This window comes from Triturus cristatus, chromosome 3_2 (assembly GCF_964204655.1).
Source record: "Triturus cristatus chromosome 3_2, aTriCri1.1, whole genome shotgun sequence".
Lineage (NCBI taxonomy): Eukaryota > Metazoa > Chordata > Amphibia > Caudata > Salamandridae > Triturus > Triturus cristatus.
The window spans coordinates 305,089,406-305,115,815 of NC_140584.1; the positions used below are offsets into that span (position 1 = coordinate 305,089,406).

The following is a 26,410-nucleotide window of genomic DNA, read 5'->3' on the forward strand; positions in this document are numbered from 1 at the left end:
TATAAGTGGGGCAACTTTTGCTTAATTAACCTTTAAAATAGGCAAGGGTGCACAGCCTGAGAAAGGGTCAGTAAATTAACTGAAGGCACCTACCGGGACTAGCATGGTTTTTAGGTCTCGCCTACGCAGCGCGCATGTGCTGCTTAGGAGGGCCTTTAGCGTCGCTCTTCACTTTTTCAAGCACCGCACTCGTGCTTGTGGCGGCATCCACCTTGCGGGAGCACCCAGCGGCACGCCTCAAGCACAAGTGCAGTGCTTGAAAAAGTGAAGACTGCTCTTGCTCTCACTTTTTATTCCGTATATCGTGTGCGTGCACGCACACCACTCCCAGCTATCATACTGCCAGACATCCAACGCTTGAGCTTATGCCTAAATGTGTTTCCAGGCACAGTGCAGCTAATGGCTGTCTTTCGTCTTTTGTTGAGCACGCTATTTAATTTTTAGTAGACCACCTCGGAGGATCAAAATATGTGCTCTCATGCGGTGCTTTATTGATTCCCACCTCCCGGTTCGCGTTGAGCTCTCTCCCCCACCCTCCGAGCACAAAAGGAATATGCTACTTACCAGTATGCATCTGTTCTTGGCATGTAGAGCTGCAGAGTTGTACACTTAGCATAGATCGCCATCTGGTGTTGGGCCCGGATGTTTGCAGTTTGTTTTTCTTCTTGGACAGTCTTTGGAAGTCACGAGTTTGGTGACTCCTCCTTCGGTCCGTACTGCGCATGGGCTTCGGCTCCATCCTCAGATTGTTTTTCGCCAACAGGGAAATGATGGAGCGTAGTAATAACAGTGAGAAACCCATGTGTTGTATCTAAATAAGATGTACTGGAACGGATACAGGTAGCCGGGGAGGCGGGTGGGCGTGTACAACTCTGCAGCTCTACATGCCAAGAACAGATGCATACTGGTAAGTAGCATATTCCGTTCGAGGCATATGAGCTGCAGATTGTACACTTAGCATAGATTATATAGCAGTACCCAACCTTAGCGGCGACCACCGGTATCCGTTGCAGCTGTTTGAAAAAGTGTCTTTAGTACAGCCTGGCCCACCCTAGCTTGCTGCTTGGAATGCACATCTACACAATAGTGTTTTGTGAAGGTGTGCGGTGTAGACCATGTGGCTGCTGCTTTGCAGATGTCATCTAAGGGTATATTCCCTAGAAAAGCCATAGAAGCCCCTAACTTTCTTGTAGAGTGGGCTTTCGGAGGAACAGATAATGTTCTCTTTGCCTTTTGATAGCAAATTTGTATGCATTTTACAATCCACCTAGCTATCCCTGATTTAGAAATGGGGTTGCCTTTATGTGGTGGAGAGAAGGAAACGAACAATTGTTTAGTCTTCCTGAAGGGTTGCGTTCTTTGTATGTAGTATAGCAACGCCCTTTTCACATCAAGTGTGTGTAAGGCCCTTTCTGCAACAGATTGGGGTTGCGAAAAGAAGACAGGTAATTCCACTGATTGATTGAGGTGGAAGGGGGAAATGACTTTGGGCAGAAACTTCGGATTTGTGCGAAGTATGACCTTGCTGTGATGTATTTGTATGTAGGGTTCCTGTATGGTGAACGCTTGTATTTCACCAACCCTTCTAAGGGAAGTGATAGCTACAAGGAAAGCTGTTTTCCAGGTAAGAAACTGTAGCTCACATTTGTGCATTGGTTCGAAGGGCGGACCCATTAGTCGTGTAAGAACTAAATTTAGATTCCATACAGGGGAAGGTGGTGCCCTGGGAGGAATTACTCGTTTAAGGCCTTCCTTGAAGGCTTTAATAGCGGGCACTCTGAAGAGTGATAAATGCTGTCTGTTTTGTAGATAAGCAGCGATCGCTGCTAGGTGTAGGCGTATGGATGAATATGCCAGGTTACACCTGTGAAGATGGAGCAGATAGCATATGATGTGCTGTATGGATGCATCTAGAGGGTTGATTGTATTGTTACGGCAGTAAATTACAAATCTTTTCCACTTTGCGGCATAGCATGCTCTAGTGGTAGGACGTCTGGCTTCCATGATGATGTTCATGCAATCAGGGGGAAGGTTAAGGTATCCGAATTCTAGGATTTCAGGAGCCAGATCGCCAGGTTGAGCTGAGCTGGGTCCGGGTGCCTGATTTCTCCATGGTTCTGGGTTAGGAGGCATGGGGATAGATGCAGTTTTTGATGTGGTACCACTGACAGTTGTAGTAGCGTGGTGTACCACGGCTGCCTGGCCCACGTAGGAGCTACCAGAATGAGTGTGAGGGAGTGCTGTTGTAGCTTCCTGACCACTAATGGAATTAGTGGGAGAGGTGGAAAGGCGTATGCAAATCTGCCTGACCAGTTCATCCATATCGCATTGCCCTTGGACAATGGGTGTGGGTATCTGGCGGCGAAGCTTGGGCATTTCTTGTTTTCGTGGGTGGCGAAGAGGTCTATCTGAGGATGCCCCCACTGTTGGAAGAATGGGTGAAGAACTTGTGGATGCAGTTCCCATTCGTGTAGTTGTTGTGTTTGTCTGCTGAGCAGATCTGCCATGGTGTTTTGTACGCCTGGAACGTGCTGTGCCAGGAGAAAGATGTTTTGTGGAATTGCCCATCTCCATATGCTCTGGGCTAAGCGGGAGAGCTGGGGAGAGTGTGTCCCCCCCTGTTTTTGGATATAATACATCGCAGTCATATTGTCTGTGCGAATGAGGACTGCTTTGCCCGAAATCTGTTTTTGGAAAGATTTTAGGGCTAGAAAGATCGCCAAGAGCTCCAGATGGTTGATGTGGAGCGATTTTTGCTGTGGCGTCCATAGACCTTGCATGGTGAGGTGTAGGAGGTGCGCTCCCCAGCCGGAGAGCGATGCGTCCGCTGTTAGAATCACCTGAGGAACCGGGTCCAGGAACGGCCGCCCTTTGGAAAGGTTTGTGGTGTTCCACCACTGCAGAGAGTGATGTGTGCGGCCGTCCACCAACACCAGATCCGTCAGCTGACCCTGGGCCTGGTTCCACTGTTGTGCTAGGCACTCTTGAAGTGGACGCATGTGGAGTCTTGCATGGGGCACTATGAAGATGCAAGACGCCATCATTCCTATGAGCTTCATAAACACTCTTGCTGGAAGAGAGTGTTGAGGAAGGAATGTTTTGCGTAAGGCTTGAATGCTTGTGATTCTGGCTGAGTTTGGATAGGCAATACCCTTGGAGGTGTCTATAGTGGCCCCGAGATATTGCTTTGTGTGAGATGGTATGAGGTGGGACTTTTGGTAGTTCACCGTGAAGCCTAGCTGGTGGAGCAGTTGGATGGTGCTGTTTGTATGTTGCACACATTGGTCGTAGGACGCGGCTTTTATCAGCCAGTCGTCTAGGTAAGGGAAGACGTGAATATGTTGACGTCTGAGGTGTGCTGCTACTACTGCTAGGCATTTGGTAAACACCCGTGGTGCGGTGGTGACCCCGAAGGGGAGAACCGTGAATTGGTAATGTTGCCCGTCCACCACGAACCTGAGGTATTTCCTGTGAGAGGGGTGTATTGGAATGTGAAAGTATGCGTCTTTCAGATCCAAGGTTGTGAGAAAGTCTCCCTGGCAGAGGAGTGGGAGGACTTGCTGTAGGGTGACCATGTGAAAATGGTCTGAATGTATGTAGGCATTTAGAGGCCGGAGGTCGAGAATGGGTCTGAGGGTCCCGTCTTTCTTTGGTATTAAGAAATATAGGGAGTAGACCCCTAGATTTTGTTGATTGACGGGGACCTGCTCTATAGCGTGTTTTTGGAGGAGTGAGAGTACCTCTTGTTTGAGCAGTGTGGAATGTTCTTGAGACATTGGACGGTGCCTTGGTGGGATATTGGGTGAGGTAGATGTTAGTTCGAGACAGTACCCTGACCGAATGATTTGGGTCACCCATTTGTCCGATGTTATGGACTCCCATGTGTGGATAAAGTCTTGTAGTCTGCCCCCGACCGGAGTGGGATGGTCTGGGGGGAGCGGAGGGGAGTCATTGTGCGGGTGGGGTGGCAGAACGGGTGTTGTTGGTTTTGCCCCTGCCCTTATTGTTGTTGCCTCTGTAACCACCCCTTTGATTGCCCTTTGAAAAGGTATTTTGAGGAGGGGACTTGTAGGAGGTAGAGGCGTTATCGGTGGAGGAGCCTCTGCCTGTGCCACGAAAGGACGAGCGTCGAAAAGAACGTTTAGAGGCTTGTGTTTGGAGTGCCCCCATAGACTTTGCTGTGTCTGTGTCCTTTTTCATTTTTTCTAGCGCTTCGTCTACCTTTGGCCAAAAGAGAGTTTGCTGGTCAAAGGGGTGATTGAGTATGGACGCCTGGACTTCAGGCTTGAACCCTGAGATCCTGAGCCAGGCATGGCGACGAAGCAGGACACTTGTATTTATGGCTCTAGAAGCAGTGTCGGCTGCATCGAGGGCACACTTAATGGAGGTGTTTGTAATTAGTTTACCCTCCTGTATCAGGTCATGAGCCTTGCGCTTGTGTTTTTCTGGAAGGTGCTGCATAAGAGCCTCTAGTTCGTCATAGTGTGCTCTGTCATATCGCGCAAGCAGTGCTTGTGTGTTTGCAATGCGCCATATGTTTGCAGCTTGGGAGGCGGTGCGTTTACCAGACGCGTCCAGGAGTTTAGATTCCTTGTCTGGCGGTGGGGCTTCTCCTGAGGATTGGGAGTTAGCCCGCTTTCTAGCTGTGGAGACAACTAGGGAATCTAGGGGAGCAGGGCCCTTAATGTATGCAGGGTCTGTGGGTGCCGCTTTGTACTTCTTCTCTATTCTAGGGTTCAGTACTCTGGCCCTGACAGGGTCTTTGAACACCTCTGTAGCGTGCTTGGTGACACCCTTAAGCATGGGTAAAATAGAAGTGGATTTGTCTTGTATGTCAAATGTGTCCAGTAGGAAGTCTTCTTCCACTGGTTCACTGTGCATATCCACCCCATGGTAGTGTGCTGCTCTCTGCACTAAATGATGAAACCCTAAGGAGTCCTCTGGAGGAGACGGCCTGGATGGGTATAGGTCGTCCTGAGGTATATCTGGTATATCAGGGTTATTGTAATCCTCCCATGGGTCTGGGGTCCCTGGTGGAGTGGGATCCATTGGGACGTCCGCCGGGTAATTGTCCGGGTCCCCATCATCCGGATCTGGGGATGGGGCCGGATCGTAGTGAGGTGGAGGTGGCGGAGACCTGGGAGGGGGAGGGGGTGGAGGTGGTGGAGGAGGTAGGGGAGGCGGTAGTGGGGAGGGCACTCTGAGGGGAGAAGTAGCAGAGTCCTTCCTTTTGGGTGGTGGAGGAGGAGCCGGAGTATCAAGGCGTCTTTTCTTGATAATTAAAGTCAATAGTCCAGTCTTTGGGTCTTTGGACAGAGTCTTTTGTAGAGGGTCTGGTGTAAACAGAGCCAGTGGTGTCGAATCGTCCGTCGGCACCGGTGATTTCGGAGCCGAGGGCTTCGATGGTTTGTGTGCGCCATGCTTTTTTGGGGGCCTCCTGTTTTTTCGGCGTCGAAGGAGTTTTCGGCGTCGGAGCGTCGGTGCCGACAGATTTATGTTTGTGTTTGGTCGGCACCGAGAGTCCAGGCTTCGGCACCGGTGGCTTCGGAGTCGAGCTGGATATTGCTTTCTTCGGTGCCGGATGCTGTTTTTCGGCACCGGGCGTCGGCTGGCTCGATCCCGAGCTGCCGTGAGACTTTGGATGCTTCGACACCGAGCCCGAAGGTGGGGTGATCGAAGCTTTGGTCTTGGTTTTGCCCAGGCCGGCAGGCGAGGGAGTAACCTGAGTCTCTTTGGTTTTGGGCGCGGGGGTGGGAGGGGGCACAGTACTCACGGCCCGCTGCGCCGGTGTGATGTCCTCCACGTCGGAGTCGTCTGCTTCGGAAGCGCTGACGACGTCTTCTTCCTGCTCGGTGTGTGTTTGCCCCGAAGCTTCGGCGCCGTCTCCGAAGATGTCCGGTGGAGCTGCAGACGATGAGTGCGCCATGGTGCGTCGAGCTTTTCGATCCCGGATGGTTTTCTTCGATCGAAAAGACTTACAGGCGGGGCAGTCTCTGGCCTCGTGTTCTGGAGAGAGGCAAAGATTACACACCTGATGGAGGTCGGTGTGGGGAAATTTAGACCCACATTTTGGGCACTTTTTGAACGGAGTCCTTTCCATCGGCCGGGACCGGAGTCGAGGAGGGCCCGAAGGCCGGTGCCGATGTACGGGATGGAGAAAAGTGCCGCTTCGAGAGATGAAGATGAAGAAACTCGAAGATACGAGGATTTTCCGTCGAGGCTGGAACCGTAGAAGTTCGAAGCCGGAGCACGAAGTATCACATCCGAGGCCGATGGCGGAAAAAAACAATCTGAGGATGGAGCCGAAGCCCATGCGCAGTACGGACCGAAGGAGGAGTCACCAAACTCGTGACTTCCAAAGACTGTCCAAGAAGAAAAACAAACTGCAAACATCCGGGCCCAACACCAGATGGCGATCTATGCTAAGTGTACAATCTGCAGCTCATATGCCTCGAACACAGCGTTTCTCTCCCCCCACTCTTACCCTGTGCATCAAGTGAGGCACCATCAGTGTTCTGTGGAAGCGGGGGAGCATTTAGGCCCTATTCTACAGGCGAATCGGCAGGGCATAACTAACAAATATCACATCGTCTGCTCTTTTGCGCAATTTTATAGGCTAGCTGACCTGGTGGGGGCCTATAGCGCGTCGCTGACACCAAGCTTGTCTGTGCTGCTGTATGTGTTTCAGCTTCGCCCTCCCCTGCATCTAATGTGCTGAATCGCAAAATACTTATAAGTTCCCAAAAGGGGGACAGATTGCATTGCAAATGCATTTTCTCCTGTGAGCATGGATCAAGCCCAGATGTATTTACCTTAATTTCTGTCCCTCCACTTCAGGTACTTTTGCCTTGTCTGTGTTTTTTTATCCTACTCGCCTGTTCGTGTCTCTTTATGTTGTTCGTCTTTCTTTCTTGTTGTTATTTATACCTCCCACCTGCCCCTCATTCTTGTTTCTATAGCCCCCGCACGTTGTTCGTGTTTCTTAGCCATTGTTTATTTTCCACACCCCACCCACAAGTTGTTTGCTTCTTTATCCACCCTGCCCTGTTTGGCCCTTCTATATTTCCCCCTACCCTCCGAACAGCTTTCCACCTTACCACTCCCTTATTTCATGCTGCTTTACCCCACAACCCTGCCGGCATAGCGCTTTCCCCATAACTTTTAGCTGTGTTGCATGGCTGAAAGTTATGATGAAATAGCGCTGAGGTACATTCGAGCGCTAAGAAAAAAGCGCTATAAACGTGCTAGTTGGAATGAATGGAGCCACAACAAACATCTTTGGCTGCACCAGGCTGGGCCCGAGCAAAGAGCTCGTTAGTGCTATTAGGTATGTTTGCAGTATGTCAAGCACGAGATACTCCAGATTGTAGCCCAGCTGAGGAGCCTTAGAAAACATGGCTTGTATTCAACGTATCAATAGTAGTACACTATACTGCTAGGTGAAATGATCCGCGTTCACAGGTGACGGTTTGTGGAGGGGGTTGGTCTGAAAGGGAATAGATGATAATTTATCGATTGAGCTTAGAAAAGCAGAGCCCAGACGTCCATTAAATAAGGCCCGTGCTAATAATTCCAAACAGAAAGCAGAGGCCAGCGCAAGGACTTTACCACTCACCAGCTGACCCCGGGTTCTATGAGTAGCTCATATTGCAAAGCATGGCAAGTATAAGTATTAGTGTATATATATATATATATATATATATATATATATATATATATATATATATATATATATATATATATATACACGCACATATACATATACACACACACACACACTTCTGCTCACTGAGTGCATGTGTAGAGATTGTGTGCACCAGAAGGCAAAGCAAGGCACGCACATTTCACAATATGGAAAACTAATATACATGTACAGGAGTTTCAAACCTTTGCTCTAATAACATAATAAACAGTGCCCGCCATCATAGCACTTTTCCCATAAGTATTAGCCATGTTGCATGGCTGAAAATTATTTTTAAAATAGCTCAGTGCTGCACTGTAGTGCTTTGACAAAAGTGATTACACAGCCAGCACTGCCTGCATTATACCACTTTTGTTTTTTCATTCAGTCATGCTACACGGCAGCCGTGCTGCTGTACAACATGGGTAAAAGATAATGACAAAGCCAATAGCTCTCCCATCTGCGAAACCTTTTGGCTTTGTCAATGCTTGTGGTGCTTTGTCTCTACTTAGTTCAGTGGTTTGAAATCTCACGCTCCTCATTGCTTACATTTGTCTTCTAGCCACTCTGTTCAGAAGGAACACATGCCAGCCGTTCTTGGTATATTATTGTCTGGGTTCAATTGACCATTTCATTTCTATAGTGCACACTGTGCTAAATGTACCCTTTTTTAAATTCAATAAATAAACGTTTGCACTAACCACTCCTCTAGTCACCAACGAGATGCTACTTACAACTGTGCAATTTCCTACACCTGGCAGAACTTGCAATTTTTTTTAGTTTGTGAAGTTTGCAAAGTCTTAGTTTACTTACCTTATTGCCACTGCGAGATTTTGCTTCACAGTAACTACAAGATACTTTCACTCTAAACCAAGAAAGTGGCTTACAATTAAGATACCTATCACTTTGTATCACATGTCCAATGACACTGCGCGAGCATAGCAAGCTAGCCCAATCCTCCTTACAAAACTTCCCTTCCACCCTTCCTTTCATCAATTAATCCATTCGTCCTTTCCACTTCATACACCCATCCATCCTTTCCCCTCCCATCCACCTATTAATCCATTTCTTCAATCACCTTTTCATCAATCCACGACCCTTTATCCACTATTTCACCTTTCCATCCACCCACATATTTTTCTATCAATCACTCTCTTCTATTATCCTTTCACCTAATATCCATCTATTCACTCATTCATCCTTTCACCCTTCCCTCCTTCCTGTCCTCTATCGGTCCTCCCAGTCATCCTTTCTCTGTTCATCCACTAACTCATCCTTTCTTCCTTCCATTCTAAACTCATCCAGCCACCCAACTCCGTTCCATGCACTCTTCCATCTTTCCACCCTTCCATTTATCCTTTTGTTCCAGCAGTCTTCCAGTTCTCTTCATTCATCCATCCTTTCACTCGTCCTTCCATCTTTCCAAACTTTCTTTAACCCTTCTTTGTCCTCCTCTTTTCCTCCCACCCCCTTTTAATTCTTCCTTCCACACTTCCTTCTTTGCACCCTTCTTTTGTTTCACACTTCCTTCCACTCTTCCCTTCACATTTCTTTGTTTTATCCTTCCATTCATACTTGTATCCTTCCTCGTTCCCTCCTTTTTTCCCCTTCCTCATTTCACCATTTGTATTTAGCAATCTTTTTCTTTTCTTCCCTCTTTGATTTTTACTTTATCTTTTTCTGTACCTCTATCTGTTTGATGCCTCTACTTTCCTGGCATTCCATATTTTATTCATTCAATCCTCTGTCTCCGTCACGCACTTGGCTCAGTTGTCAGCCGTAGGCTTACACGCCTCAGCTCTTTTTCTGCAAACCTGAAGACAGACGAAGCCCACAAAAGAGTCAACATTTTAGTGCCTTATCAGCCAATTGGCTCAGTGCAACACCCACCACACCTCTAGCTGCTATAGTAGAGGGTTTAGGCATAGCCAATAGGTCTCGCCTTTGGGACCTTATAAGTGTTTAGTTATCCAGCACAATATCTTTGGTGCAACAACAACTGCTGCATGGCTAAACACTTATAAGGTCCCAAAGGCGAGACCTATTGGCTATGACAATGCTCGTTTGTGTTCTTGGTTCATGGCCAAGCATTTTACTCACACCAATGTGCTATATCTATGGTTTGAACTTTGTCAATTGCCAAAGGGCATAGTGCGCTCTGCACGAATTAAGACAATGCTGAAGGAACACTGCAGGCCATCAAGATTCTAGGAAATATAACACGATTGTCAGCAAAGCCCTACTTCAGAGTCGGATATCACCAGAGTTTGATCAGAAAAGTAGACCATGATTAATTTCACTTTAACTCAATGATATGTCGCCTGAATAATAAGGCCTCAGATATCCAGCTCTGCTTCACACCCCTGTCTATATTAATTGTCCACAACTTCTCAGTCGATCAGTGCTTTTTGTAATTGAATTAATTTCTCCTGCAATGTAACTATTTACATTGGCCAATGTCTTTGAGAATTCCACAAATCTACAGAAGCAAAAAACAATTTCCGACACTTTCTTTTGAGGGTAGTTAGGGTAATAATACCATGAACATGCCTTTCTGAAACATTATACAGTTAAAGGGAAGTATGCCAGACCAAGTTATCCAGCTTTTAAATGAAAAAACCCCAATGGTATCTTGGCTCAAGGACTAAACATGGCTGACATACAATAGTTTTCTAGGATCTATTGCCCCTTTATACAAGTCTGGAAATATGCATTATTTACCTATTTGACCTAACACTTAGGGGGAGGGGAGGGCGGGGGGGGGGGACTAAATGGCAGAATACTACATAGCATGAATCCAGAAGTCTTCAACCTTTTCGTTTTGCAGCATGAATCTCTTCTGGATTATCATAATATTCTAAAGCAGTATTTTCTCCCCTTTGGGAGGTAGTGTTAGACTGGGCGAGGGTTATCAAACTGGTATTTCAGGGTCTTCTCTCCCATTTGTGCTTCGCTATTAGCTTGTACGTCAATGCAGCAGTGTTTGGGATTGATGCCCATGTCGCTGCCACACAACGTCATTTACGGATATGTTCGCTAGAAATGCCAGCGTTGCTCCCTTTTTCCTTGGGTAAGTGTGTGAATTTGGTTTCTCCTCCAAGTCACACCCTGCTTCCTTGCAGCACCCTTAAATAATGTACTATCTTCATCTTGCTATGGTAACCTCATGAAAGTCTCCCCAACTTGCAAGTGCGAATGCTATGAAGAACTAGTTGCCTTTCCTGCTCGGTTTTCTCTTGTAAGTAGTTCATGATTTCCCTTCTGACATTCAGTGTGTGTAGGGCCCTTTCTGCTCAAGGTTTGGGATGTTGGAAGATGATGGGTAGCAGTAGCACCTGGTTAACGTGGAAATGCGAGATGACCTTAGTGGGAACTGTGGATTCATCTTCATTACCACTCTGACCTTGTGTATCTGTAGGGTTCCAGCACTCAGTGCCTGTAGCTCACTGATTCTTCACAGTGATGTAATGGTGATCAAAATGCCATTTTCATTATTAGGAACTTATAGCTTTCTTTGTGATTGGGTTCAAATGGAGCATTCATTAGATACGTTAATATTAGGTTCAGGTTCCAAATTGGCGTGGGCACTGACCTGGGTGATGTGATTCTCTGGACTTCTAGGAATCTTTGGATTACAGGTGTGGTAAAGAAACTTCTCCACAGTACCCCTGGTTTACATAACTAGCGCTGCTAAGTGTATATTGATAGATATATATGTATGTTAATTTTTCAACTTGTAGGTGTCCATATTTGACAATTGTGGTATACTTTGTCCTTTACTTAGCAATATACTCCCTAACACAAGCGGATAAAGCTATTCCATTTGGCAGAGTAATATTTGGTGCTGCTCCCTCTCCAGCCTCGCTAATGACTCCCATGCATCTTTGTGGAAGGCCCAGGTGTCTGATTTTTTAGATACTCTAGAGCCATACCCACAGGTTGAGGCTGGCTGGTTGCAGGTGGCATCCTAGCCTTCCTTGTATTGTCAGGATGCCCTGTGTGGTGGGCAATTTTATTGTCCTAGCTGTAGGAAAGTGCCTCTTTTTGCCTGATGTTTGATGCCTCTTGACAAAGTGTGTCCTGGGTTCCTGCTAATCAGGTACCCATGGCATGTGTTCTTGCCCCAAAACGGTACCTTTTCTCCCACATTGGCACTCCTCTGGCCTACATAGTCCCATGTAAAAGGTGCCAGAGGCACCAAGGGTCATTGCAGCTAGAGAAAGTCTTTGAGGGCTGAAGCATATATTTTGCCACCCTCAGAGACCCTCCCCTGACCCATACACACTGCCAGTGTAGTCTCTGTGCAAATGGGAAAACCTAAAACTACAAGTCTACATTCCTGTGTGCCATGCCTACCAAAACACTGCCTGTGGCATAGGTTAGTCACCCCTCTAGCAGGCCTTACAGCCCTAAGGAAGGGTCCACTATACCACAGGTGAGGGGACAGTAGCATGAGCCCTGGGCACCTACAGTACCCAATGCCATTCACAGGTATTGTAAGTGTACTGAAACCTTTGTAGAAAGCAGCAGAGAACCCATCAGGTCCCAGAATCTTTGAGAGAGGGAGTCCTGAAACTGCCTAGAGTACTTCCTATTTTGAATTGCTTGCTCCAACCTCTCTTGCGTTTTATCAGCCTAGGAATATACACCTATGCCGTCCTTGCTTGGTTTTGAGGCAGCACCTTTGTGCAGAGATGTTTGAAGAAGCCATGGGAGCGTTTAGCCTGGTCAGTTTCATTAGTATTTAATGGTCCTTCATCTCCCTTTATCTTTATTGTATGATTTTTCGCTTGATGCGCACTTTGTAGATTTGGGTCTAATTTTGCCACCGGTAGTTTTCCCCATCTACTTTAAGGTTTTAATCTGCCTCCACACCACTGTGCTCTTCCTGCACAGTTTTTGGGATTATATGCATTTGTGGGGCACTTCCAGCTCCCTGAGCTCATTTCTATAACTGTTTACCAAGAAAAATATTGAGCCTTGCTACCTCGGCTATAAGATGTTCCTGTAGGACAGCTTATAACATCTCCCATAGTGTTGCTGCAGGTACCTATGCTGTGTCATTATGCATAAGGTAGTCTGGGATGCTTTGCTTTATGTTGTGTCCTTAAGAGGCGAGACCTGGAGCCACTGCCATCCCCTCTTGTACCTCCTAGGTAGATCTAGTGTGCATGTCACTGGGCCGTGTGATGGGGCCTTGTAGGTCAAAAAGCACTCGCTTGTTCAATAATACATCTCACATAACAGTTTAGCTCTTAAGTGTAGCTGAAGGACAAAGCAGTGCTTAATGGGTGTCATTTTCTCCAGCCATCTACTAACAAGGTTCTTACTGTCTGTCGAGATAACTAGTGTTCTGGAGAATACGGCAATCCTCAAAATAAATTTTGCACTCATGATCAAGTTCAGAATCCCACCTCTTATTAGGGAGTGGGCAGGGCTACTGCCTAAACTGCTATTGGTTTTAGGACCTAGCTTAGAAACTACTCTTGGCCTTCACTCGGACCACATATTGATGTTAAGAAGCCCTTCGTTGTGTACAGAAATATCACTGCGGATCTCCCGCCTTTATCTTCTTTACATGCCACTCACTTGGACTGGACATTTGTGCTTGGTCTGGGATCCACACTCCCTTCCTCCAATGGGAAGAAAATACTGCACTGGAAAATCTCTGGCTCTCAAGCACTTATGATTGTCGTACGAGGTGTTTATTGCAGAAGCCCTTTATCGGTGCCTATAAACGTGAGTTTGTGCAGTATGCCTTTAGGCTTGACAGGATTATTCAATCCCCAAACTTTATGTCAAAATGGTCAGGTTTGTCTTCTATATGTGGGCATGGACACATGTTAATTTTGGATTCTTTAACTATCTGCTTGTGGGTAACCTCTGCCAAAAGCAGATTCAATGTTTGTCATTTTCTTGTCATCTTCGTGTTTAGAACCTTCGGTGTCTTGGCTCTCTTCCACTGGAACCCTCAGACTTTTTTCTATGGTCCTCCTGAAGCATGTTGCTGTCCATGTTGCTCCTGCCTGGCGCCATGTTAGGCATATATATTGCTCTATCAGTCAGTGCTTGCCTTTCTCTTAACTTGGGTTAGTACCTCCTCATCCGCTTGAACAGGCTTTGTGAGGGGTACCAAAGTCACATGAGGGTGTGTCCCCTGCTAGTCTCCAGTGCTAGTCTTCTGTAATCCCTGGAGTTTTCTAGAGTCCCTTGTCAAGACAGGCAGTGCCTGTGCCCTTGGTTCAGGGTTCTTGACTTCATCTCCTTGCTAGGAGCCAAACTGGTGCTGGTTAGGGGAGTATATCGTTATCGTGAACCCCTTCTTATAGCAAGGTCATCATCTTCACTTCTCAGGAATAGAGGGACCTCTACTTTATTTTCGCCCCCAGTTGGACGGCAGATCAATACCCCCAGGGAGGTACTTAAGGGGCAAGTACCATCATGTTTCAGTACACAAGACTGTTGGATTCAGTGACTGCCTGTCTCAATACCTCCCCACCCCCCTCCTAGCTATTGCCTTCCTCCCGTTATTTATTTATTTATTTAGAACTCTTGTATAGCGCGCAGATACCCCAACGGGGTGTCCCGGCGCTAGTGTGAAGGCAGAGGAAGTGCCAGAACTCAGAAGAAATTAACAGAAGAGAAAAGTTTTCAAGGCTCTCCGAAAGGAAGATTCCTCCCAGATGGTCTTAATGGACAGGGGTAAATTGTTCCAATGGGAGGAAACACAGAATTGGAATGTTTTCCCCCCAGATCGAGCTTTTTTGACTCTGGGGGTAAAAAGAAGATGTTTAGAGCTCGGGCGAAGAAGTCGGGTGTTGCTATAGGGACGGAGGCAGGAAGATAAATGAGCAGAACCTTTACCATTAATCGCGCGATGAGCGAGGGTAAGAGCCTTAAATTCCGCCCTTTTGTGAACTGGGAGCCAATGCAACCTGAGTCGATGGGGAGTGATATGTACCCAAAGTGGAAGACCACAGACCAGGCGGACAGCAGTGTTTTGGACTGTTTGAAGACGACGCTGAAGGCCCCAAGAAAGACCCAAGTACAATCCGTTTGCATAATCAAGATGGGAAGTGATTAAAGCCTGCACAATAGTTTTCCTAGTGTGACTAGGGAGAAAATTTATAAATTTTTTCATCATCCTCATCTTGAAAAAACAGGCAGCAGAAACAGACTGGATTTGCTTCTGAAAAGAGAGATTACTATCCCAGATAACTCCTAGATTTTTAACTGAGTCTTTAGGCAGAGGGGGAGAACTCAGATTGAGAGGCCACCACAGGTTAGAGTCCAGCGGCGAAGGTTGATGGAAAAATATAACCTCGGTTTTGCCAGCATTAAGCCGGAGGGAGTTGCTGTCCATCCAGCTAGCGATGTTCCGGAGGCAATTCTTCAACGGATCAAAGGTAGACTGGGAGGGGAGTCAAATGAGAACAAAAGCTGAATATCATCCGCATAAGAGGTGGCCTGGATTCCAGATTGAGAAATGATCTCGGCCAGCGGAGAAAAATAAACATTAAATAAAAGAGGGCTCTGGCATGGGCAGAATTCCACTGAGTGGTCAGGGATGAGGCTGGCCCCTCGGGGGTGGTCGCCTAGTGGACGGGCGGGCTTGGGGTGGTGTGCTCTCCTGACATGGCTACTGGCACAATAGACGCATAATGCTCCCCATCGTGGTTTGAGAAGATTGTTTTTGTGCTGTTCCTTGTTCACTTTAGGGGAACCTTACCGTGCGGGAGGGAGAAGCCGGGGGTCTGTTATGAAGGCCCTCCTCCAGTTTATAAATACTTTCTCTACCCCCCCGTCTGGTGGGGGTCCTTTCCTACTTCTTTTTCCCTATTCTCCTACATTTCGGGTCTGGTTCCAGGGCGACAGGCACACTGCTGGGGGGGGGGGGGGGGCCGTACTCATCTGCAGAGGTGCAGGGTGGGGGGTTGGGGGAGGGGACTCTGTATTCCTTCATCTTTTTCCATGGCCTCCTTTTTCTTCTCTGATTCTTTTTGTCTTTCTTTTTCTGGGATCAGCGTGATACACCTCCTTTTGCTATGCCTCGTTGCCGTTCCATGTGTTCACAACTTCCGGGGTGTTCCTGGGGAGTTCTGGCAGGGGACTGTGGGCGCAGCTGTAGACTATGTTTTTCTCCATCCTGATGTTCTTGTGTTTGCGCCATTGACCGAATAGATTGCTGTAAATCGCTAACGTTCATTACTCTGCATATCCGTGATCGTTGTTTTAAAATTGCTTGTCACCTGATCCTTCTGCCTTGTTTCATCATAAAATGAAAACCTTTTTCTCCTGGTGCCCTACTTACGCTGTTCACAGTATTAGTAGTACGATTTTGCTCCCTGAAGTGCTGCCTGTGTTTATACTTGTCGTTATTGCTCTGATTGCTTAGCGGCCGGCCCCGGGGGGTTGTAGGCCCATACTTGTTCTTATTGAACTGTCAATAAAGGTTTTCAAAAAAAATAAATAAATAAATAAATAAAAGAGGGCTCAATGAAGAACCCTGAGGGACGCCCCATCTAAGGGGACGACTGTCTGAGGTAAAAGGAGGAGTGAAAACAGCCTGTGTACGATTGGACAAAAAAGAGGCAAACCATTCCAAGGCCTTGCCCTGGATGCCTTTTGCCTGCAGACGGTCGAGGAGGACGGGGTGAGAGACGGTGTCGAAAGCTGCCGACAAGTCGAGCAGCACCAACACCGCTCTAGAGCCCTCGTCTAACTTCCATCTGATGGCGTCAGCCATCTCTATAAGGGCAGATTCGGTACTATGACCCGACCTGAAACCATGCTGTGAGGTGTGGAATGCGCCACTCATTTCCAAAAAACCGGCCAGTTGTCGTTGTACCAGTTTCTCCAGTACTTCAGCTGGGGCGGGAAGCAAAGAGATGGGACGATAGTTAGCAGGTTCAGAGGGGTCTGCAGATGCTTTTTTGATGATGGGAACCAATCTAGCATGTTTCCAGGAGTCAGGATAGATTCCTGCCTGGAGGGAGTCATTCCAAATTGTTTAAAAAAGGGTTAAGCACAGGCGCAAGAGATTTGTATTGTTTAGCCGGCCAGGGGTCCAAAGGGGAACCAGATTTACATTTGAGTAATTCTGCCAGTGACTGTTCCGGGGTGATCACCTCAAAGTTAGAGAAGGCCTTATCAGAGTTGGAACTAACTGGACATGATTTCAGATAGGAAGGATTGATTTTGCAGGGGAAAGAGCTCTGAATAGTAGCAATCTTATCTTCAAAATAACTGGAGAGATTGTCGCATAGGGACTGGGATACCGAAGGTTGGCGCTTGAGGGCCAGGGGATCAGTGAAAGCTCTGACAGTGTCAAAAATGACTCTAGAAGATCCTTGTGCCCGGGTAATTTCCTCCTCAAGATGGGATCTTTTGTGATCAATGATTTTCTTCCTATACTCCTTGAGGGAAGTTTTATATTTAGATTTACTATCAGGAGAGTATGCCCGTCTCCAATTTCTCTCAAGCCGTTTGCAAGCTGATTTGCAGATTCGGAGTTCCTCCGAGTACCATGGTGCAGAGGGAGAGGCACAGGGGGGATTTGATAGGTCTAATAGGGGCTAGGAGATCCAAAGCCGAAGTGACCCAATGGTTAAAACTGGCCACTCGGGAGTCCAGATCTTTAGCCTCCACGGGGACGGACATGGAGAGAAGAGGGGCAAGACTCTCAGGAGAAATCACCCTCCAATTACGACCCACAGAGTTGGACAGAGGTCTGGAACGGTCCAGAAGACGGAGGGAAATGGAAAAGGGGATCATAAAATGATCAGACCAAATTACAGGGGAAGGATTACCTAAAGTAGTGTCTGTGAAATTAGTACAAATCAGATCCAAGGTGTGTCCAGCCTTGTGCGTAGGACCAAGAATAATTTGTTTTAAGCCACCATCAGATAGGGTTGATAGAAAATTAATGATGGAGGGTTCATTGATGTTATCAACATGAAGGTTGAAATCCCCTAGGAGTGTGAAGTTGGCATAGCGGAAGGAGGCTTGTAGGGCGAAGTCAAGGAAAGCCGGAAGATAGGAGATTTTAGATTTAGGAGGACGATAAACTAATAAACCAGAGTAGGTGAAATTAGCAGCAAGTTTAATGCAAAAAGGTAGTGCCTCTATGCACTCTATTTGAGGGTAGGGGAAAGAAGAAATGGACCAGATAGATCTGTAAATAATGGCCACCCCTCCGCCGGGGTAAGAGTGCGGTCTGTTGGCGCATAAGATTTTATAGTCAGGCGGGATAGCAAGGCAGAGGGCAGGGTTGGAGTCTGCACCCAACCAGGTTTCGGTGAGAAAAAGGATATCCCACTGATTGTCCTCCAGCGATTGAGCTATGTCTAGAGAGTGTTTCACAAGCGAGCGACAATTAATCAATCCAGCTTTAATAATAGTATTCTTACGAGCCAAGGATTGACGGGGATAGGACTGAAGGAAAAGACATGTAGGGTGAGAACGGTTATCTCTGTGTAGTGCACAGCAAGGTTTAAAGACACGAGACGTCAAGTCAGTGAACAGTGCTTGTGTCCAAGTACAAGATTTCAGGTTAAGGCGCAGTAAGGTTTCCCTGCTGTACGAAATGGAACTAGAGAGCCCAGGCAAAAAGGAGGGAGGGCCTGGCGCAGCCGCGCTCGAGACGCGGACGGGCGCAGACGGGCATGACTCTGGCACGACTCCGGCGCGAGTCAGGCGCGCCCGCTGAGGGCGCCTGACTCGCGCTCACCTTCCCCTTTTATGTGCAACCAGCTGGGAGTGGACCCTGGGCAGCAGGACACAGGGAGGACAAGGAAGGTAAGGAGAGCTTCCAATGCTAGAGATCAGGCTTTTTGTCAGCAGAATTAAAACGCCGAGAGTGCAAATAATACAATTTATACGCGTTTAGCAGCAATTAAAATATACAGCAAGAGCTAGGCACACAGCCTCCCGGCTTCCGCCTCAGGAGGAACTCACACAAACACACTGTGGCATTAAGTCCTGCTGTGACTGAGGCCCAGGAGGAGTGGGTCCAGTTCACATGCCCACCACCTTCTTAGCTCAGGCTCTGCCCGCTACAGTATTGTTTTTTTCCCCCCTACTGGTCAGGGAGGTGTTGCATCATTTCTTCAATCTCCTTCCATTGTTGGTGAACTTACATGTTGAGCAGGGCAATGAAGTTCATAATCTTTGGTTGCAGTTCGATCTACCTGCCTACCTTTGAAACCCTTACCTTGGTGAACCAGAGGATAAAAGTGTGTTGGCTCTTTTCCCAGCAGTGTAATCTACGATGAAGTCTGCTGTCCTTGATGTCCCACAAGTCCTTGCTAGAAGGCATTCACTACTTCTCTATCTTGGAGGCTAAAACCTTGGATGCTGTGGACTCATTGAAGGTCTTTTACCGTTGGTCTAGAATGTTGGGGAGCTTCCAGAAGGACCAAGCTTCTGACTCTTCTAGCTGCTCTCCATAAGTGTCTGCAGCTCTTTGGATCAAGTCGTTATACAGCAGGGGGTCATGTGGTTGTGAGGGTCTCAAGGGGTACGATTTCAACAGTTCCTTAGGGGAGTCAGAATGCAGATCTTCCCATGCATTCTGGTCTTGGTGCATTTCTTGTCCTTTTGGTAAAAATCCTCCTGTTCTTCCTCATTCAATGGTTAAGGGGTGAGTGAAGGTTCTAGTTCCGACTGCTACTCTGCCTTAATTGTTTTGGTGGGCTTTATGGGGATTCGAAAAGTCTGCAATGAAACGTCAATTCTTCCTTTTTTGCAGGAGAGCCACACATTCAGCCTTGCGCCATTGTCTTTTCCTTTCAATGTATAGGGCCTCTTGTAGAATACCGGAGCCAAACGTTTTTGAATGCTGAGATAACCATCTAAGATCTCTTTACCTCCCCTGATCATAGTCTCCTTACGGTGTCGAGTTGATGTCAGAAGGTTGGTCTCCCATGCTGTCCTTTGCCTGGAGTCTATGGGGTTCTTTGGGTTTGGTCTTCCCTTCGTGCACCAGGGTTTTCAGCATTCGGGCTTGCTTTGGATTCCAGGAGTCCGAAAATGTAATCTCACCCCATAGCCCAGCATTACCACGTGTGCTTGGTGTCACAGCCCAAGATCTTTCAATGAGCCTCGCATAACTGCAACATAACGTACTGCTGCCATCAATGCTTCTCCTGTAACTTGAGTGCCCAATGGAGAATTGTGACTCTTGCACAGGTACAAGTTGCACACCATGTGCTGATCCTTCTATGCGAGTTGTGGTGTCACTTAAGGCAGAACCTAAATGGTGCATTTTCCATCTCCCCCAGGCTTGTTCTAGATTCTGAGGGGTCATGGGAAAGTAGAAGACATCAAAGTATCAATGACGCTAAAAGGGAGGAAAAATAAATAAAGGAAGAACAATTCCAGACCCAACCATCAAATGGAACAACACACAGCATGTGAATGCAGAGAATATTTACGTTGCAAACAGAGGCCAAGTACTCTGACCAGCTCTCTTCTGTAACATCTTCAGATAGAGTTTCCCGCTTCTACTGTGTTCAATGATTTTACTATGTGCTAAAACCTTTTCCCTTCCTGTTTTGATGGTCTCAAACATTTAACCAACAGGAGTTTTATTCCTTTAAAACATCTGTTTGATCTGCATCGGTTCAGAGTCACATTTTGGATGCATCAAAATGATTTGTCCGCTCCCCATGCATCAATTTTCATACAACTTGCTGATAGAAAACACTTTTGTAGCGGACACAATCACCTGATCTTACAGCTGGCTCAGACTCAAATATAAGCGCATTTATTTTTACAACATTCACTTCTTTCAACTGCAGAACTGAATTTGAAATTCAAATTAGGTTGAATTTTAAATCAGGGTGAGGTGGTCTACATTTTATACCAAGCAGAGGAGGATTCAGAGGTGGATTCTGCTTAATGTGCCTTTTTAATATTGAATAGGCTCTTACATTCCATCAACTTCTCTCTAAACCTCACTCTTGACTACCTGTAGGACAATACTGCTTCAGAGGAACTGTTTGGTACGGAAGGCAAGCAAAATTGAAAAGCCTGCAAGAAAACAACAAGATGGTCTACAAATGGTTCGAGGATAGGCCTGGGACTGTCCATTTAAATTACAGCCAAGAAAGACATCTAAAACTTGGAGGTAAGCATCCATGTTACGCAAAAGACTATCCAGATCAAGAAGCACCTTACCAATCATAAAAAATATCTGCAACATCAGCCCAAAGAGTCGTAGTACAGTATATACTCACATCTTCATTTGTCGTCAGGTCAGAGGCTACGAGGTATGTGTGAAATCCTGACAGGCCAAGAATAGACCAGACTGAGAAAAAGCAGACAACCAGTTCCAGAACAGTGGCCCCAGTAAAGGAATCATTACAAAAAGAAGAGGTACATAGGAAAAGTTAGCAAAAAGGAGCTCCCAGGAACCATACTCCAGGCCTAGAGCTTGCTTGCTTGCTGCTCCAGAGACACCCAACACCACTGCACCCTGTTTAGCCTAGGGTTCACAGGTCTGGCACACAGATGCCCACTCATACATTCAGCAAGAGGACCAGAGGCAGACACATTCTCCACCCAAATCTCCTCAAGCCAAACTACCTAGGCCCAGAAATTGGAGCAGCAACTATCGGACACAGCCCAGAATTACATACAGACCTCAAAGCCGAGAGGCTTCAGAGTCATGCCTTGTTGAAACCCGCCTCACTTCCCCCTTGTAGCATTCCCATTCCCTTCCACCCTTAGTCCAGCCCATCAATCCACGCCAGACTCCAGACCTCTCAATCTTTGGGCAGACACCTTAGACCTGGTCGATCCAATACCACGTTACACAGCTCAGGTCCACTTCCTGTTCAATACAGAGAGGAACCCCACCCCGAGCACAGCCAATAAGCCCTCCTAACCCAGAGGCTATCCCAAAGGTTAATCCAAGCCTTATCTAAATCAGGGGCTTACACATAATGACCAACTTCCTGCTTAAATTGCGCACCCAAGGAACACACTTCTGAGTATGAAGCATGTGTTTTTTATGCCAGGCAGTAACTTACAACTGACATTTTGTAAAAGCTCACAATTGAACTTTTGCACTTTGATACAAGGGAGAAATAAACTGCTGAAAGCAGACAGCTAGTTAGGAAACAGAAAAGAATGTGTATCACTGAAAAAGGATATCTGGCTGGTGTGTCCTTCAAAGTACTGAGAAAGCCAGCCCTCTGTGACCCTGAAATGAAAAAGAACAAAATCCACATTAGAACAACCTCTTCAAACTCATCAAGATGTTACAACATATCCCCCCACCAAAAAAACACCTGTTAATCACACATCATTAAGGGGGGAGGGGGGGGGGGGAGGGAGACAATGTAGGAAGCTGGCTCTGTATATACTATACCAAAGTTATACCAAAGTGGATCCCTAAAGGATTACAGAAGTTAAAATGCACAGGACCTTACTCTCTATTTGTGGTAGTGTGGGCGAGCAGTAAGGCTTTATCAGAGGGTAGTGTTAAGCATTTATTGTACACACTCAAAGACTGAAGTCTGACCAATTGGTTTTGTAAAAAAATATTTGTTGTATTTTATTTTTAGGACCAGGCCATACTTTTTGCAGGCGAGTAAAATAATAATTTTCTCAGGTAATACAGGTGAATGCAGTTACATGTAGAGCAAATGTTCAGAAACAGTTCAAATAACTTTAGTTACTTTGCAATTACTTTTTAAGTTACTTTTCAGATTACCGTTTCTACTAGTGTGATACGCCTAGATATCACACTGGGACATTTCCTGAATAAAAGGTGAGTAAAACAGTTTTTATCAAATCAGTTTTACGTTTCCGTACAAGACACTCAACACGAACGTTTTTTTAGAGGAAAACAATCAATGCAATCCTATGGAGAAAATTGGGGTTATCGTTTTGCAGTAAACTGTCGTGAGGGTTGATTTTCTGGTGTTAGAACAAGGGTTCCCCCAGGGTCAAGGATGCACTCAAAAAGCACCCTCACTGGCACTAGGGCGGTCGGGCGCAGAGGACCAATGTTATCTGATGGGGGATAGGGACCTCTGGTTGGTGGCTGCTTCTGAGCAGGACACAAGGTTGAGGGAGCAAAGCTCCTAGGGTTAAGCTTAGGGCAAAGGGGGGGTTCAAGTTAGCACACAAAGTGCACCCACAGCAACACGGGGGGGCTGGATGCAGAGTGCTGTTTTGGCGTCTGGTGCCCTGTTATCAATGGGTATTCTCCGGTTGCAACAAACACTGCAGGCTCTGGGACGAAGAGAGGTATGTTGGGGGATGCCGGGATACCGTCCGTTGGGCCACCCAAGGCAGTGGGGCATCGGGCGCAGGGGTGTCTTTTGGAGTCAGGATTTTCTTACCGGCTCCCGTTGCGGTCAGGGGGATCCTCCAGAAAGGGCTGCAGGCGCCGTCAGGAGATTTGAGGAAGGTCAGGGATCGGAAGGTCAGGGATCGCCAGATCCCAGGTTAGGATCGCCAGGGAGACCGCCTCTTGGTGTTGGGCTACTCCAGTGGGAGGGGGCATAAGCCTCACTCTGGTTGACTGGTTCCCCCCCCGCCCCCTCTCCCCCCCCCCATCTTCAAAATGGCAGGGACAGAGTTGTGCTTCACCATGCCTCCCCACCTGAGGGGTGGGGTTGGGAAAGGTGGGCACACCTCTCCTCCTATCTTGGTTTTCCCACTGATTCTCCCGCCCAAAGTGGTGGTCAGAACCGGTGGGGGCCATTTGCTGGGAGCAGCAAATGGCTGGGGCAGCTCACAAAGGCGGCAAGCCTTTGAAGCTTCCCCTTTGTGGACCCTGCCCATCCTGAGGGAGGCGGCATGGCACCTCTGCCCAGGATGTGCTTTGTTTCCAGACCCCGAGAGCAGCAGACTCTCGACCCAGGGGTTCAGAAACATGTCTGGGGGTGGCACCTGGCGAGCAGCCAGTCAGCCAGGACACTAGAGTTTGGTCGTTTTTCAGGGGGCATCTCCAAGATGCCCTCTGAGTGCATTTTTCATTAAATCCCACACTGGCATCAGTGAGGGTTTAATGTGCTGAGAAGTTTGATACTAAACTTCCCAGATTTCAGTAAAGCCATTATGGTGCTGTGGAGTTCATAATGACAAACTCACAGCCATATACTCTTTATGGCTTTACTGTACACACAATGTCTAAGAATAGACTTAGACACTGTAGGGTTACAGGGCTCATGCACCCGTACCCTCACCAGTGGCATAGTGCACCCAGCTAGAGGGGTGGCTGACCTATATCATAGTCAGTGGGTTGTAGGCATGGTACACAGGGATGTGTGCCACGTTGACTCTTCACTTTTATCCAGTACTGGGGTATCTTCCATAGATTCACATGCCTGAATCATTCCCAGTCGCCGAGATGAGAGTCCCACGGTAAAATACAAAAGCAGTGCCATAAGTAATAAATAGGCTACTAAGATATGGCCTTTTTAGCCTACCTATGTTATTTTACAAACAAAAAGGACCACAAGTTGGTTCCAGCCAATAAGCTGCAAGCACCCGCTAGAACACTCCCAGCAGAGGCAAGTTCTCTTCAGATTTTCACCGCACGTCGTGTGGAAGGGAGTCTACTCATTTTTTCCCCTCTATTCAGCTATTCTAAAGAAAATGTCAGACAAGAAAGGCCTCTTCCACCCTTGTAAGACCTGTGGGAAGAAGAGGGTCCATGTAGATCTACATAAAGACTATTTATTGCCTTTGTCCAAGGCATGAGGTGAAAGACTGTAAAATCTGTTGCACCTTTTCTAATAAGACCCTCAAGGACAGAGAGGGAAGATTACTTTTGTGGCTTCAATACACAAAAGAACAGGTTCACACTTCAGATGAGGAAAAGGGATTGGCTTAGACTTCTCACAAGAGGGCTAGATCACAGGAAACATCTCAAGTCTTCCCAAGAAAAACCTGAGTAAAGAGAGGAGCTCCAAACATTCCTCTGAGCCAACTCTGTACCCTCTACGCACGAGAGAGAAAAGCGAGCGTCCAAGATCCTCTTCTACTGACTCTGCGAGTAGAAGACTTTCAACGTCTACGACGATTTCTGTCATAGTTGACGATGTGTGACTTCGTCAACTCCATCGTCGACGCCAACCATTATGACGACGGCGATTCAGTCCCCTTTTTTATCGACTAAGATTTCCATTGTGACAAGACCTTAATCGGTTTCACCCGTCGACAACCCATCATGGACGAAGAAACAGTCAGCGAAAACAGTCGACGAAGGAACTGTGGACGATGAAAACACCGTTGTCGACTACGACACCGTCGGCGAAGACATCGTCAGCTAAGTCACCATCAACAACATCTCCGCCGGCTATGACAACACCGTCGACAACACAGTCGACGACGGGAATTCCTTCAATATTGATTTCTGCACCGTTGACAAGGATATCTCACACCAGGACTGTCTCAAAGGCTTTTCTTCACCCGCCTTTACAAGATTACAGTAAAGTATCACCTTTACTACCATCTCAACTTTTGGAAGGATATATTGAGGAGGAAGATGAGGACTAACTATATGGTGCAGCTCACAGTCCATCTGAGCTACATGTAAAATGCCAAGACGATGATAAGGAAGATCATCATGAGGCGCAGTATCATCAGGAGCAATATATGGCTCCTCGTCATACTTATCAATTTAATCCTCGACAGGAAGCACGCCATAGAGAGATGGCTCATCTACCGCCGTCACTGATTCAGGATCTGCAGGCCATGTTGGCAGATTACCGACAGATTCCCTCCTCAACAAATTCCACCAGAAAATCCAGTCCGCAAGTACAGGTACCAACAACAGTACCAGAACCTCAAATACCCAGTACACCGGCAAATTCAACGAGTCAAGCTCCAGCTGACCCTGAAATTCAGAACACTTCCTCTTTGGAAGAAAAGGTGTAAGAAGGTGAATTACCGGATCTAACGGCTGTTCTGGATCCTTGGGATGACCATGTAATCTAGACACCATCCCCTCCTCCACACTTACCTTCGAATTCTCCCCCAGAGGACATCGGGGGTTTCACAATTTAATGCAGAGGGCAGCCAATAGGTTACACTTATCCATCACGGTGAAACAGACAATGTTTTCTGTATGATTTTAAAGAAGACACAAGAAAAATTGTACGTTCGATTCAGATTATCGACCATATTTGGCAGGAGGGTGTGAAGATTATGAAAACGCCCATATCTATACCAACAGTGCTGCCGCGTGTAGAGAAAAAGTATAGAGCTCCTGAGGATAGTCCATCTTGCCTTGTTGGACATCCAAGGTCAGATTCTGTTATAGCTCAGGCCGCACAGAGACGTTCAAAGAATCTGGCAACACCAATTACTACTCCTCCGGACAGAGAGGGATGTCGGATGGACATAATGGGAAAGAAATTTTCAGCAATGGCAGCTGCATCAATTTGAGCAGCAAATGCTTTAGCCATTATCGGCCGCTATGACCATCAAATGTGGTCCGATATGGCGGGGATGATAGACCTCATCCCGGAAGAAAACAAACAGGACGCCCGTAAGATCTTATTGGAAGGTGAAAGGGCTGCCCCGGAAACAATGGATTGTGCCTTAGACATAGCAAACACAAGTTTTAGGCAGTTGGCGGGAGCAGCAGTAATTCGACACCAGGGGTGGCTGAAAGCTACTAGCTTCAGACCTGAGGTTCAGGTTAAGATTCTGGACATGGCGTATGATGGAGAGTCGCTTTTTGGTAAACATACAGACGGTGCTCTT

The 26,410-nt window shown here is 47.0% G+C and overlaps 1 protein-coding gene across 2 annotated transcripts in view; it reads right to left on the reverse strand.

Annotated features, from left to right (window-relative positions):
- Nucleotides 1-26,410, reverse strand: part of ZDHHC18 (zDHHC palmitoyltransferase 18) — a 176,880-nt gene that overhangs the window by 32,068 nt on the left and 118,402 nt on the right. For both annotated transcript variants that reach the window (XM_085647719.1, XM_085647718.1), the window contains exons 5-6: nucleotides 21,839-21,887; nucleotides 20,920-21,022 (exon numbers count right to left, since the gene is read on the reverse strand). In XM_085647719.1, the coding sequence (XP_085503845.1) occupies nucleotides 20,920-21,022; nucleotides 21,839-21,887 (152 nt within the window). The remainder of the gene's footprint in view (nucleotides 1-20,919; nucleotides 21,023-21,838; nucleotides 21,888-26,410) is intronic.